This window comes from Opisthocomus hoazin, chromosome 19 (genome assembly GCF_030867145.1).
Source record: "Opisthocomus hoazin isolate bOpiHoa1 chromosome 19, bOpiHoa1.hap1, whole genome shotgun sequence".
NCBI lineage: Eukaryota > Metazoa > Chordata > Aves > Opisthocomiformes > Opisthocomidae > Opisthocomus > Opisthocomus hoazin.
The window spans coordinates 5,674,977-5,689,018 of record NC_134432.1 but is presented as its reverse complement, the minus strand read 5'-3'; the positions used below and the strand labels follow the sequence as shown (position 1 = coordinate 5,689,018).

At 56.2% G+C, this 14,042-nt stretch overlaps 2 protein-coding genes across 4 annotated transcripts in view; one reads left to right on the top strand and one right to left on the bottom strand.

Annotated features, from left to right (window-relative positions):
• WDR31 (WD repeat domain 31) overlaps positions 1–4,220 on the top strand; it is a 14,224-nt gene extending 10,004 nt beyond the window's left edge. For 2 of the 3 annotated variants that reach the window (XM_075439490.1, XM_075439489.1), the window contains 3 exons: positions 189–330; positions 994–1,156; positions 3,083–4,220. In XM_075439490.1, the coding sequence (XP_075295605.1) occupies positions 189–330; positions 994–1,156; positions 3,083–3,243 (466 nt within the window). In that variant the 3' untranslated portion in view covers positions 3,244–4,220. Of the gene's footprint in view, positions 1–188; positions 331–931; positions 1,157–3,082 lie in introns of all 3 variants that reach the window. The other variant, XM_075439491.1, reaches the window with a different exon arrangement.
• On the bottom strand, positions 4,220–14,042 carry PRPF4 (pre-mRNA splicing tri-snRNP complex factor PRPF4). Its single transcript, XM_075439496.1, is given in 16 exon segments — positions 4,220–5,313; positions 5,493–5,611; positions 5,700–5,807; positions 5,954–6,076; positions 6,373–6,462; positions 7,640–7,763; positions 8,383–8,441; positions 8,745–8,839; positions 9,796–9,889; positions 10,159–10,238; positions 11,009–11,096; positions 11,321–11,507; positions 12,433–12,610; positions 13,181–13,265; positions 13,267–13,456; positions 13,602–14,042. Coding segments are annotated over 16 exon segments (2,103 nt in total). The 5' UTR covers positions 13,891–14,042; the 3' UTR covers positions 4,220–5,119.

Genomic DNA, 14,042 nt, shown 5'->3' with positions numbered 1-14,042 from the left:
GCTGGAGATTTCTCCAGGACAGATAAACGCAAGGATGCAGCGGGAGCTGCGGGAGCTCGGCTCGCTGGGAGGAAGGAGGGGGCCTGCCCGTGAGCGATGGCAGTGAGGGCGTGCGGGAGGGCACGGAGGGAAGCCGGTCGTGGCAATGACGTGTCAGAGTCCCCCTTCCCCGCTCTTGTTGCTTCCAGGATCTGGGACAGCCGGGAGCTGCGGGTGGCACACACGTTCCCAGCCAAACGGCACATTCAGACGTGCTGCGACGTGAGCCGGGACGGGTGGCTCTGCCTCAGCAGCAGCACCGGCTCCGCTGGCGAGGGCGGCGAGGCAACCGTGAGTTTGCCGGGCAGAAAGTCCTGCTTTTTCTGTTTTTTTCACCAATATCTGCAGCGTACGGTGGAGGGCAGCAGGTCCGTGCTCCGAGGATCTGCTTGGTCCCAATGCGTTGGCTTCATGCTGGTGTCACCAGCCAGGCCCAGAGCTTAGCATCCTCCTGCTTGTCCCTTTGGTGAGTCTTCTGCTCGGAGAACATCGAAGCTGGTTTTCTTCCTTATTAAAGCACTTGGATTTTGTTTCAGTAATGGCATCAAGGAACACAAGGTTCTTGCAGAAAGCCTGTAAGGGACCTCTTGCTCGAGGTGTTTCCAGATGAGGGATTCAATCCTGCAGGTGCCCAGCCCTGTGTGTAATTCCCTGCGCGTGAGCACCAGGAGGGTGGGACCATCCCAGGGAGAGCAGGGCTGAGGACGGGAGCGGGCTGGAGACGCGGTTGTCTGCTGGCACAGTCCTAGCCCGTCAGCTCTAACGGGTGTGCTCAGTCACCCACGGTGAGAAGTCCTGCGGGGCTCGAAGTTCTCCAGGACTGTGAGCACGAGCCGGGGACAAAGGCGAGGAGCTCTGTAACCGAAACCCTCTTCCTTTCCTTGTGAACCAGCTCCGTGTTGGCGCGTGGCAGCAGCAGGGCCCCAGCTCTGCACGCTGCCTGTTGCCTTGCAGCTGTGGGACCTGCGGCAGACAAGGAGCCGGCTGCGCGAGTACAGAGGGCACTTCCAGACCACGACCTCGTGCGTCTTCCTCCCGCGGGGCCCGGCGCTGGCCCCCAGCATCGCCACGTCCTCGTACGACAGCACGGTGAAGCTCTGGGACCGAGACACTGGAGGTAGGGGAGGGTCTTGCCCACCGAGAGTGCCTTACCCTGGCATAACAAAACCTCTTCCTTCCTTTCTGTCTCCTGGTGGCGATGGGCACAACGAAGCCTGAAACCTCTGGGTTTTACTCAAATCCAGCCACAGGGCAGGGTGGAGGTTTGCCCCAGAGCAAACCCAGGGGCTTCTGCTTGCCCTCCAGCAGCAGAGGGTGCTTGGGTGCGGAACGTTGGGGGCAACGGGTGTCCTTCCTAGAGGAAGCCATGACAAGGTGGCTTTTAAAGACATGTCCAAGTTCTGCAATGAAAGGACAAATGATAGAAATTCAAAAGAACAGGGGAACTCCAGGCCTTTCCACAGGTACACCTGGAAAGTTGTAAAGAACCAAAGTTGCGCTGGAGGGCGGGGAGCTGCTCAGCAGCCACCCTCGCTGCGGGCATCCATCCTCTTGGAGGGGATCGCGGCACCCCGGGGTTCCCCCTGCTTGCTGGAGTAGCTGGCGAGGGCCGAGGGCCTCCCTGAGCTGGGCACGGAGGCTGTTGACCTGCCGAGCCTTGCCACAGCAGCAGGGTTGTCAGTACCCTCTCATGCAGAAGGCCGAGACCTCTTGGGAAGCCGTTCAGGTTCACTGCTGTGCTCCCAGCGCAGCAGAAGGCATCAGCGTGAGACACTCCCCGTGGCTGAGCACCTCTTCAGCTGCACTTAACTCGACACGGGGCGCCGACAGATGATTTCACAGAATCACAGAATGTTCGGGGTTGGCAGGGCCCTCTGTGGGTCACCCAGCCCAACCCCCTGCCCAAGCAGGGTCACCCAGAGCAGGCTGCACAGCACCGCGTCCAGGCGGGGCTGGAATATCTCCAGAGAAGGAGACTCCACAGCCTCCCTGGGCAGCCTGGGCCGGGGCTCCGTCACCCTCAGAGGGAAGAAGTTCTTCCTCATGTTCAGCTGGAGCTTCCTCTGCTTCTGTTTGTGCCCGTTGCCCCTTGTCCTGGCGCTGGGCACCACTGGAAAGAGTCTGGCCCTGTCCTCCTGACCCCCACCCTGCAGATATTTATGGGCATTTCTAAGGTCCCCTCTCAGCCTTCTCTTCTCCAGGCTGAACAAGCCCAGCTCCCTCAGCCTCTCCTCGTAGGAGAGATGCTCCAGTCCCCTCCTCATCCTCGTAGCCCTCCGCTGGACTCTCTCCAGTAGCTCCTCATCTTTCTTGAGCTTTCCCACAGAAAAGCTCTCACCTTCTCTTTCATGTAACTCTTCTTTCACCCCGGTGCACGCCGCGTCGGCCGCGGGGTTGGCAGCGGCTTTGTTTTGATCCTGTTGCCTTCACAGCTGGGTGACCGCCACCGCCGTCAGCCTTAATTCAGGCTCTCGCTCTTGGCAGGGTGTCAGTCACCACGAGAGTGTGTCCGTGCCGAACGCGGCTCCGTTAGCAGCGCAGCGCGGGGCTGGTGCCTCTGCACAGATACTGCCTCAGGGTGTTCCTTACCAACAGACAGGAGGGCTGCCGAGGTGCTGGGTGCTGTGTCTCACTTCAGCTTCTCTTCTGGTGGCTTATCAAAACGGCGTGTTGAGTGTAGCACAGCCCTTAGGAAGAATTTTTCTGGACCGTAAGCAATTTGGGAGAAAAAGGCACATTGGGAATGCCGCCCTGCAAGCCCTGCAGCTCTGCCCAGTGGGGTCTGTCTGTCCATCCACCCCTGCTTCCTCTCCTGGGAAGGGGCAGAGCCCCACCTCAGCCTGGAGCCACGTCAACGCATGGGTCTCCCGTGGGGCTTACGCGGTGGAGGGGCCTCTCGTCCAGGGGCCCATCCCGACGCCTTTGGACACGGGGATCTGGGACAGCGAGGGGTGCAGCTCAGGGCAGAGCCGGGATGTTGGCGGCGTCACGTCTCGTCTCAGCAAACCCAGCGTCCTGAGTGACCTCGCTCTTCCCTCCGCAGCCTGCCTGGCCACCTTGTGCCTCGGGGGATCGGGACCGCTGGCCTCGCTGGCCGTCTGCGACAGCTCCACGCTGCTCTGTGCCAGCTCCGGCTCGGGGATTCACGTCCTGCGGACGAGCGGCCGCGCGGACCTGGCGCTGGAGGAGGTGGCAGCGTTCTGACTGTAGCAGCCTTTCTGGCAGAGACTGCGCTGCGAGGCAGTGCGAGAGCTTCCCCCTACTGCAAGCACCAGGAGACCCTGCGCGGGCAGCGACGTGAGCATCGGGGCAGGGGGATTTACTGCTGTCGCTAGAGCCATTTAGAAGAAAAGTCCAATTAAGGATGCATTCAGGCCAAGTTTTCGCTCCTGAAAGAGCTTTGTGCATTTTATTTACAAAACCTGGATGCGGGCTAGCTGCACACGGTGGGGGCTGAGGGAGGAGATGAGCTGCGAGGAGCCAGGGCGCAGCGCTGGAAGGTGCCCGGGCGCGGGGCAGGGAACGCTCGGCCTCCTGCCCCTTGCTCCAGCTGAGCGGAGCTGAACGCGCTGGGACAGAAACCCTGCCCAGGGATTTACACCCCAGCACAACGCGAGTGTGAACACAGAACATTCCTTGCTGTCCGAAACCTCATCCTAAGCCAGCCAGAGACACGGGCATCTGCTGGGCGACCGCCGGGCCGCAACTGTCCCGTGAACGGCAGCCTGACGAGGGGCACCCCGGGGAACCGTCCTGGCTGCGCGGCTGCAAGCCCCCCTGGCAGCCGCTTTACGAGACGCTGAAGAACCAGCCTGAGCAGACAGAGCTGGGTATCGGGGCTTATACAGGAGAAGGCTGCCATGAAGTATTCTTCTGCCTTAGCTGGTGGCCTCTTGTCCCATCGTGTTTTCCCTGGGAGTACGAGCTAGCAGACAGCACGTGGCAGGTGCCACCACGCTGCTGGGAGGGAGGAGGAAGCCCACCACGCTGCTGGAAGCACAGTAACTCGTGAGTGGGGTTGGTTTTTTTCCCCTAAAACACGATCTCCAGCTGCACTGCAAGTGCTGAGAACAGAGCTGTGTTCACGCTCCCAAGGAGCAGGGACAGCCGCTCTCCAGCTGACGACGGGGAGACAAATCGCTCTTTTCTCCTGAAGGTTTTTTATGATGGCAGACAGAAATCAAGCTGTGCAGTACCTGTAATTTCTCCATTCCTCACTCAGAGCCAGAGGCCAGGGTGCACATTCAAACCATGTTTTGATTTTCCAGAACACAACATGTACAAAACTTCAATTTAAACAACAAATAAGAAAGCTCCCCACAGGGGCAGTCAGAACAAGGCAATCCCACACCGAAACAGCCTTCTTCGAATCGCCCCAGGTGAGACACGGCAACGGCTTAAACAGGAGATGCCTCCACAGATCTGAAACACCCAGTTCATGAGACAGCTCAAGGACATGAGATGGTCTAAGGCAGCGCCCAGAAAAGAAAACCTTCCCTGGCCTTTAACATCTACTGCGAATGAATACAAAGGGGAAGGAGACCTCCACGCTCGCAGACCACCGTCGCAGGGAAGCACGGTACCGTGGCTCGGACAGCCAGTTTTGCTTTCTTTGAATGCAAATCAAGTTTGAAGCCACAGACTCCTCCCGGAGGCTCCTGGAGAAGGGAAGGAGAGCAGGGTACGAACAGAGGCTGCGCACCGCACCGCACCTGAGGTGGAGTGTGGCTACCTACAAAGGTTTAAAACAGACCGGAGAAAGCTTGTGAGCCTAACTTGGAGGGGAGGGCGGACGCAGATGGATCATCTCCAAATTACAGCAGAAAGCAGTGTCTGCAGTATATAAACAAAGTCCTAGAAAGTGGAAAAACACTGCCCGAGGTGTGACTCCAGCCAAGCCCTGGCAAACAGAGGCGCTTCAAAACCACCTCAACCCCAGAGCAGCCGGTGACGGCAGCTGCCGTAACGCACGCTGCCACAGCCGATGCCTTTTTTTTTTCCTCTTTAATATAAAAAAACCCCAAGTCTTCGTTGAAAGCCATTAACGTCTCCGTTCCAGTTCATCCGCAGCACCTCCGAGCTACTCCGCTGTCCACAGCTTGAAGGTTCTGTCGTAGGAGCAGGTGGCTATCAGCTGCCCGTCGAGGGAGATGTCCAGCCCCATCACCTTGCCCTCGTGACCTGCCAGCGTCTTCAACGGGGACCAGCCGGGGTGAGTCCAGATCTTGGCGGTGTTGTCGTAAGCGCCCGTCAGCAGGAAGTTGCCGTGATTGGCTGCAGCACAGGATGAGAAAAAGGGAGAAGTGAGATTTGCAAATAAAAACATGACAAATCTTCTCTGCTGACCAGTGCAGGCCTTCTTGACCTGAAGCTGTGGCTTTGAGTTGCCCCATCCCCTGCCACCTCAGCTCAGGAGAGGCAGGGACGAGGAACATCAGGCAGGAGGCACCTACGTTCAAATTTCACGCCCGTCACCAGGTTCTGATGGGCAGGAATGGTGTAGATGCACTTCCTTTGCCGCAGGTCCCACACCTTGCAAGTGTTGTCACCGCTGCCAGTTGCAACGTGGTATCTGCCAAAGGGTGGAGGAACGACACGTTGTCGGGAGCTGGGGTTTGTACTCAGAGCTCCCACATAAACCACGCAAGCTCCTCTCTTACCCATTTGGGGAGAAGTTAACGCCGTAGATCTCCTTCAGGTGGCCTTCTAGAAACATGATGCAGCGTCCCGTGCGCAAGTCCCACACCCGGCCAAAAGCATCCAGTCCACTGGGAAGACAGAACCCACCAGGGAGTTCACCAATTGCCAGAGTACGCTCAGCCTCGCCAGCAGAAATCGCTGGGGTGCTTGGCATGAGTCAGCAGCAAAACCTTGATAATATTTCACGTCCAGTGCTGACGCAAAGCAAACTCACCCCGTCCCAGCCAGAGAGCCATCCGTGTGAAAGGCGATGTCATAGACCCCTTTGCTGTGCCCCTCCTGATGGAGAATCTCCTCCTGAGCTTCCAAGTCCCACAGGCGCCACGAGTGATCGTAGCTGTAAAAACAAAGCATTTGTCCAACTAAACGTATCTCCAAGGAGAGTAACGGGATATTTCACTAACTCTGTGGGCATTTTATGTCCAGCTGGAGACCAACAGGGTCCCGCAGGAGGGGCAGAGAGAGGAATCCCAACGACTTGCTGTTCTTTACATTGCAACAGCCCAGCCGTTGTCAAGACCGGCCAACCCCTGCCCGTGCTGGGCTCCTCTGCGGACACGCAGCGGTACCCACTGGGCTACCGGCTCCACAGCTAACGGTAATGCCCGAAAGCCAATAACCAGATCTCCATACCAGGTAGTACCCAGGAACCTCCCAGACGGGTGCCACATCACACGTGCCACTCTCATGTTGTGTCCTTCGATATCTGCCACTGGTTCATCACTGAAAAACAGAAACAAAAGTCATGGGAGAGTGGTCAGAGGTGGCTGGCTCTGGCCAGGCCTTTGCAATCGTTACGATCACAGCAAGACAGCGGCCAGTTAACGCAAGCCAGGCAAGAAAAGCAGAGTTTTAACTAATGACTCTGGATTCTGCCTTTCGTTCCCACAGCTACAGCTCCAAGTGAAACCCCCTTATCCACGTTCCTGTTGTTTATAAACTTCTCCTGGGATAATTATTTCCTGAAAATTGACAAGGCCCCTGTTAATAGCACTCTGAAAGTAGTAACAGCAGAAACAAAACGCAGGCTCCCTGGACAGCAGGGAGTTTTACTACACAGAACACACCCCGAACTACTGCAGATCCAGGAATCGCAGGGCAGGCAGGGCAGAGCGAGTATTTATTGCCCCAGAACTACAGGCAGCAGGTCAGCAGCCTTCAGCAGAAGGCCTGAACAGCATTCAGAGTTTCTTTCCAACAGACTGACTAAAGAGACGCGGTCACATCTGACTGATAAACAGCCCATCCCTTTGCACAGATGCGCTTCCTCATCAGAAGCAGCAGCTTGCAGCCAAGGATAACGAGCTGAGGGGCTCGGAGCTGCCTGCCTCTTCCGCAGATGCACTGCAGGGCTCTGCTGTTCAAACACAGCGGACGCGAGGGCTCGGTATCTACACCGTTCTCTTCTTCACAGGCTGGAGACAGATGCTGTGCATCTTCCAAAACTACACTGTCCAATGATGGAGCCACTTGTTTTTATTACTGGATGAAGCTATGGTGTGTGGTCGTGTATTCGGTTAGTCCCTCTCTGAATACTTCCCAATAACTCAAAAGTTCATTTCTTAATATCCAAGAGGGGAAATTTTCTCCCAAATAAAAGGTTTGAACAAAGCAATCTCGAAATCATCCATCCATCACCCAAAGCAGTTTACCAATGCCCAGCAGCAATTCTGACTTGATTCTTTTCGGATCATTTCCCCTCACCTTGATTCCCCTAATCAGGGTGATCTCTTTTCCTGCTGAAGAAGGTGGCACATACTGAGGCCAGGAATTGCACTGGTATAGCTACAAGAAAAGGTTATATTTGCAGGAGGATGGTAAATGTCCAGTATGCTTAATAACACAAAATAGACCCCAAAACAACAATGCTGCAGCTGTGCACGTCTGGTATCATTCTGACCTTTCAAGGCTCCAGAGTTTGACAGACCCATCAGCCGCACACGAGGCCAGGTTAACATCCTTCTTGTCTAGGGAGATGGTGGCTTTGGGATGGAAGACTATTGCTCCCACGTTGGTGTTATGTCCTTAAGAGAAAGGAAAATCAAAATGCATCATCTGTCATGTGATCTTGGCCAGTTCTTCAGCAAAGCAGCATTTCTTTGTTACTAATTAGTCAGGTACCAGTGAACACTTCCACTGTGTCCTCCCATGCTGAGTGAAGTTGCATTGTCACTACCAGACACATCTGTCCTGCAAGCAGCTAAACTGCACTTCCAGAAGCACCCGCTGGTGCCAAGGTCTGTAACCCTCAAAAAGCCCTGAAAATTCCACATATGAATCAAGAGATTTGTCCTCACATTTGTATTTAGTCGAAGTTGTGACCACTGCACAAAGAACCTCACTGCTGTTAAGCGGCCTGGCCAAAAATGCTGGTATTTGGCTCAAAACAACTCAAACCAGGTTTTGAAACGAAACAAAACACCGTTCAGAAACAGAAACAGCAAACTCAGCTCTAAGAGAAAGGCCAGGACTTCCTCTTGATCATCTGACACGTGCCCATGCTCCCCAAGCCTAAGTGACGCTCTCAGTAGAGAGCCCAAAGAACACCACGGTTTGAGCCACAAAGTAATTCAGATACGGGAACTCAGGACAGAGAGGAACAAAAGAACTAAACAAAGAGTCTCAGTGAGAGTTGTTCTCTACCTCGTAAGGTGTGAACAAGGTTGCAGTCAGGCACGGACCAGAGCTTGCACAACCCGCTCCTGTTGAACACAAGAAACAGACGTCAGCATAGACAGGAAAGTCAGAGATCACAGAGCTGCAAAACCACCCGGGGGGGTTCTGCAGTGGCTAAAATACCAACACACTGTGGACAACCAGCCACAGGAACTAATGGAGTCGGACTGAAATCTCTGCTAAGCTCTAAAACGGGGTGGAGAGAGTTCAGAGTAGGAAGAAAAAGCATGTCGGAACCCTCACAATTCACAGGCCTCCAGTACCATGCCCCTCCGTCCCTCCTGCGCTGCTGTCCCAGCCCCTACAGCAAGTGCTGTGGAAGAACTCACCAACAGGCCGTAGCGAGGAGCTTGGAATTGGGGCTGAAGTGGCAGTAGGACAGCGGGCGATCGTCTCCGATCTGACTGCAGAAGTTATTTAAGGACTGTAACCAAATACAAAGAAAACACTAAATCAGTAAAGTACAAACGACCTAGCAAAAGCCCTGGCCAAAGACCGAGGTGAAGGAGGCAAATGTACGCAGGAGGAGGCAGAGGCCTTTGGAAAGTCACCTTCAAAGGGAGGAGATGCCTCGGAGCCGCCCCAGCTCCAAGCAGGAGGGCCACGGAGCCAGCAAGCTAGCACAGCCCTGGGGCACAGCATCGCCCTCAACATGCCACCCATGGTACTTGCCACCAATAACCCCACGGGCCTGCTTGGTAGGTACGGTTTTGACAGAGAACTTTCTGTCCTTTTGGCCTCTTTTTACAACTCACCCAATGAATACAACCAGAAAGACCAGGGCGGGCAGCATGGTGTGCTCAGGGGAGAAGCAAATCCTTTGGCAGCTGACGCCTCTGGGTGTAAACAGGATTAGAGCGGCAGCAGACTGTGTGCTTGAGCCATTCTGTTCGGCTAAGCTGGGAATCTGACTTCACATGCTCAAAAAGGGCGTCTCAGAGTCATGTAAAACATGGTGTGCATTCCTGTGTTGGTTATGATTTCCCTTGGGTTTATGCACTGGTGACCACTGTACAGGAAGAGGAAAGCGAGCGGTCCCTTCCCAGCCAGCTAAACCTGCGACAAAGCCCTGAATAAATTCCTTTAGCTTCACAGGCAAGTGGCAAGGCAACGCAGGGACAGCTCTTCACCCCTCTGCTGTGCAAGGGGACAACTAAAGTACAGCTCTCTGAACCACTGAAGAAAGAGCTGGAACACGCTTTATGCAGACCACAGGGAAGGACAGAAAAAGCAGAACTTTCCAGCAGGCGACAGTGCAGAAAACCACATGGATCTGGACAGCACCTCCGGGGAGCTGATCGCTTTCCGATCGCTTTCCGATCGCTTTGGAGGATCAGTAAAAAGTTGTAAAAACAGCAGCTGAGCAGCTGCCAAACCTACTCGCAGGGATTTGTGTAGCTCCTGTCTCTGCGACGTCCTGGTTGCCTCCGGAATCTCTTTGAGCAGCCGTGCTTCTTCCAGCCGCTTCGCTGCCCTGTGAAGAGGGAAGGTGGAGTGATGAGTCCCTGTGTTTCCCCTGCCCTGCTGCTGGAAACAGGCCCTTCCCCCTCTTTCCCCCCAAACTGGGCTAGTGCTACAGCCAGCCACTGAGAACTCCAGCTCTCACCTCGCTGGACTTGTCTACCCGTGTACGTTCACCATTCCTTTGATCTCACGTTTCCTGCGCTACCCGCAGCGGGATTAGCAGCTGGGTTTTACAAAAAGGTAGCATCTCCCTCGCTCGTTGGTGCTGGTGTATCTCACCTGGGGAGCGAGTAGTTCGCAAGCCACAGCCTCGCTGTTTTCAGACTGCGTGGTCCTTCGTGGTACCAGGTTTGCTGATACTGTAAGGAAAAGCACAACACTGAAGAAAAAGCTGATGTGATACCGCTCTTCTGCTCAGTTACCTTAGATGACCTCCTCTTAGTAGGTAAGTGCCACCACAGCACCTGCTCTTAAGTCTTGCTGTGTTAAGGCCCCTTTCTGAGGGCATTCTGCATAACTATAAGCCCTAGACAAAGGGATTAAGAGTGAAACTCTCTGCCCTACAGATCAGATCCTGACGTGCTGCCATTTCACTCAAGAACATTCCAGCTGAATACTAAATCATTTTTACTTAATGACGCATAGCTCCCTCCTTCCCTACACATCACCCAGTAAAAAAACAAGCCCAGAGCTGCAGAAATGGTCCTCACTTCTTACAGCAAGCCCCAAAAATAAGGAAAAAATGGATTCAGAAAAGAGACAGGAGAAGCAGGCAGAAAGAAGAATCAAAGGCAGAAACAGATGCAGTAGCAGGAACGTATTTTTTTCTTCCTGAGTACAAACAACAATAAAGGACTCGCTACAAGTAACGGTCCAAACATCGCATCTCCTGGTTTATGCTGTACACAGCGTGGAATTTGGCCTGCAAGTACAAGCCAGACTTCATGCTGCTGACTTAGGTAAAACATTGGCAGTTTAGTTAAAATGGGAGCATGAAGGGATGACGTGCGAATCCACAGCTCAACCAAACCCGAGAGTCCTGGACATCAATGGGACCATCAAAACAAGGCATCTCCAAGGGTATCAGACCTATCCCCCTCAGTGCTGTGGGAACAAGCGAGACTGTTACCTCTTCTCTGGATTTTTTAGACCTGTCGTCATCTTTCCTGGTCTTTTTTAATGCATCTGTGCCAACCACCGAAAGGATATTTCTTAGCCTGGAAAGAAACACATTAAGTCCTACTCAGAGAATTCTCCGCTAACCTGACCAATCATCCCTGTCTGCCACTGCTTCTTCCGCAGCGTTCTTGCTGCAACGCGCCGAGGCGTTACTGACTGCCGGTGCTCACCGCGCCCCAGCTACACGGAAAACGCCAGGAATTTGATAAAGTGGGTAAAGCTGAGCGCTCCCTGTGCGCAGCGCCCGGGGCAGACACAGCACCTCTCCCTCCTTTCTGCAGGACCCTCTCCAAAGAGCGTGATGGGCTCCCCCAGCGCTCGCAAGCAGGCTTTCACTTCAGAGTCGTCAGTGGAGACGTTGATCTGCCGGGCTCGCTTCCTGCGCTCAAACTCAGCCAGCACCTCCGCCTGCCGCTCGCTCATGTGGTCTTCGAGGTCAAAGACCTCACCTGAGCGAGAAACGAAACCGTCAGGTTGAAAACAACACTGGGACAAGAGATCGCTCTCAGGCAGGAAGAGCCAACAGCCCGGTGATAGAAGGGATCATAAGAAACGTGAAACTATAACAAAGAAGCTTTAATATTTTCTAGTTCTTAGTAGTTTTTATTATTATAGCTTGTATTCCTGCATACATAGGGATCTAATGCTGGAACTGTTAACACTAATCCCTGTTTCTACTAAGGAATGCAGTGGATGGATGTAGATATAAGTGATCACTTTAAGTCATTAGACAAAATAATTCAAACAAAAGTGAGTCTTGGTCCTCAGTGAATAGCTGGGATAACGGTAGGATAAGAAAGACTCCTAAATAATTCTACTCCAGACAGCTCGGCCTTGGGAGAGCAGATGCGCAGGACCATGAAAACAGGGGAGCTACAAAGTGACCACGAGACTGTAACCACGCAGCCGTGACGGACACGGGATACACGGTCTCAGAACTGAGCTTGCGCAGGAACAAAGGTCCACCAACGGATGAGGAGCACAAGCCTTCATCTGAAGACCCCCGACGACCACCCGGGGATGCTAACAGACATGTGTCAAAGATACTAACATATGCTAATTAGTTCTTGTAAGAATTATGCATATGCTAAGCATTTCCTCGAAATATAATGAATATGTATATTGTGATTGTACTTAGCCTGAAATGACAGGGTGTTTGGGGCGCACGTCTGGAGGAGAGATCCCCCGTGTGCCCGGCGCCGTGACACGGGACGTGCTGTACTGTTGGGTTATTACCGGATCTTTGAGTCACCGGGCAACGCTCTCCTGGTTTTTCATTTTAAATTATGCCCAAAAGTTGATCAGAGACTTGAAAGCGTCACGCTCCGGGTAAAGATGGAAAAAAAACTCAAAAAGGTGGTTAAACATCCTCACCGCTGCTGATGTTGATGTTGCCGGCCTCGAGCGCAGCCTTCATCCCCTCCCTTCCCAGCAGCCCCGATTCGCCTTTCGCCAGACGCTCCCTCTCCTTCTCCTCCAAGCTGCCATAGAAGATGGGGGCTCTCTTGGTCGCGGGCGCATCGCTCTCTTCGGCGGGCTTGCTCTTTGTGGCCTGCAAGGTAAAGGCAGAATTTTAAGTGCGTTTCGGCTGGAAAGGAGACAGTGAACAGCCGGGCTGTGTGAGAAAACCCTGCTCTGCTAGCGACAGCCCGCACGGCATCGTGAGGAGATCCTGGAACCGTCTGCGGCCCAGGCACAGGGAGCAGAAGCGAAATGCGGCACCGAGTCATCTGCCTCAATGGGACAGTGGAGTCTCCCGGTTCTTCACGGCCTGCTCGGACCGTGCTGCAGGCGCCGGGGTTCTGATTTTTTAAAAACGCTTCAGGAGACGAAGCTGTTCCTCGTGTCGCCGGACAAGCCCGGGGCAGGCCCCAGCGCTGCCGCCCGCCGGCTCCGGGCTCCGGGCCCCGGCTGGGAGCGGCCCCCTCCTCCCTCCCGGCGGCACGACGAGCGGCCCGAGGGACCGCGGAGGATTCTGCGGGAACCCGCCAGCGCTCCTCCAGGTGCCACCGGGGAGGGGGGAGCCTCCCCACAGCGGGGCCGCCCCGCTACGGCAAACCCCACCTGACCGCCGGGTCGGCCCGCGGGTCAGCGCCACCCCCCCCCCCCCCCAGACGCCCACCTCGGCAGGCGCGGGGGCCCGCACGGCGGGGGGCCGGGCGCCGCCGCGCGCCGCCGGTGCCCGCACGGAGGCCATGGCGGCCGCGCACCGGGAGACGAGAGAGGAGAGGAACCGCGCGTAGGCCCCGCCGCCTCGCAACCACTTCCGGGGGGCGCGGGGCACGCCGGGAGACGCAGTGCCCGCTAGCGGCCGGACTCGCGGGGCACGCCGGGAGGAGAAGCGGGGCAGGCCGGGAGGGGCGCGGGGCACGCCGGGAGACGCAGTGCCCGCTAGCGGCTGGACGCGCGGGGCACGCCGGGAGGAGAAGCGGGGCAGGCCGGGAGGCGCAGTGCCCGCAAGCGGCGGGACGCGCGGGGCACGCCGGGAGGAAGAGCGGGGCAGGCCGGGAGGCGCGGCCCGGGCGCGCTGGGCCCCGGCCGGCGGCGGCGGGCGGTCGCGATGCTGCGGCGGAAGCCGACGCGGCTGGAGCTGAAGCTGGACGACATCGAGGAGTTCGAGAGCATCCGGAAGGAGCTGGAGGTGCGAGCGGGGCCGGGCGCGGCGGCCCCGCGTTCCCTGGCTGGAGCGCCCTGACGCGGCCCCTTTGCCCCGCAGAACCGCAAGAAGCAGCGGGAGGACGCGGAGGCGGCGGCCGGCGAGGAGGCGGCGGCGGCGGCCATCGCGCTGGGCGCCGACCACAAGAGCCGGGAGCAGATGATCAACGACCGCATCGGCTACAAACCGCAGCCCAAGGCCGGCGGCCGCGCCGCCCACTTCGGCACCTTCGAGTTCTGACGGCGGGGAGGGACCGGCCCCGGCCCCGGCCCCGGGGACCCACCGGCCCCGCACCCCGCCGGGACGGGCCTCCCTTCCCCTTCCCCCC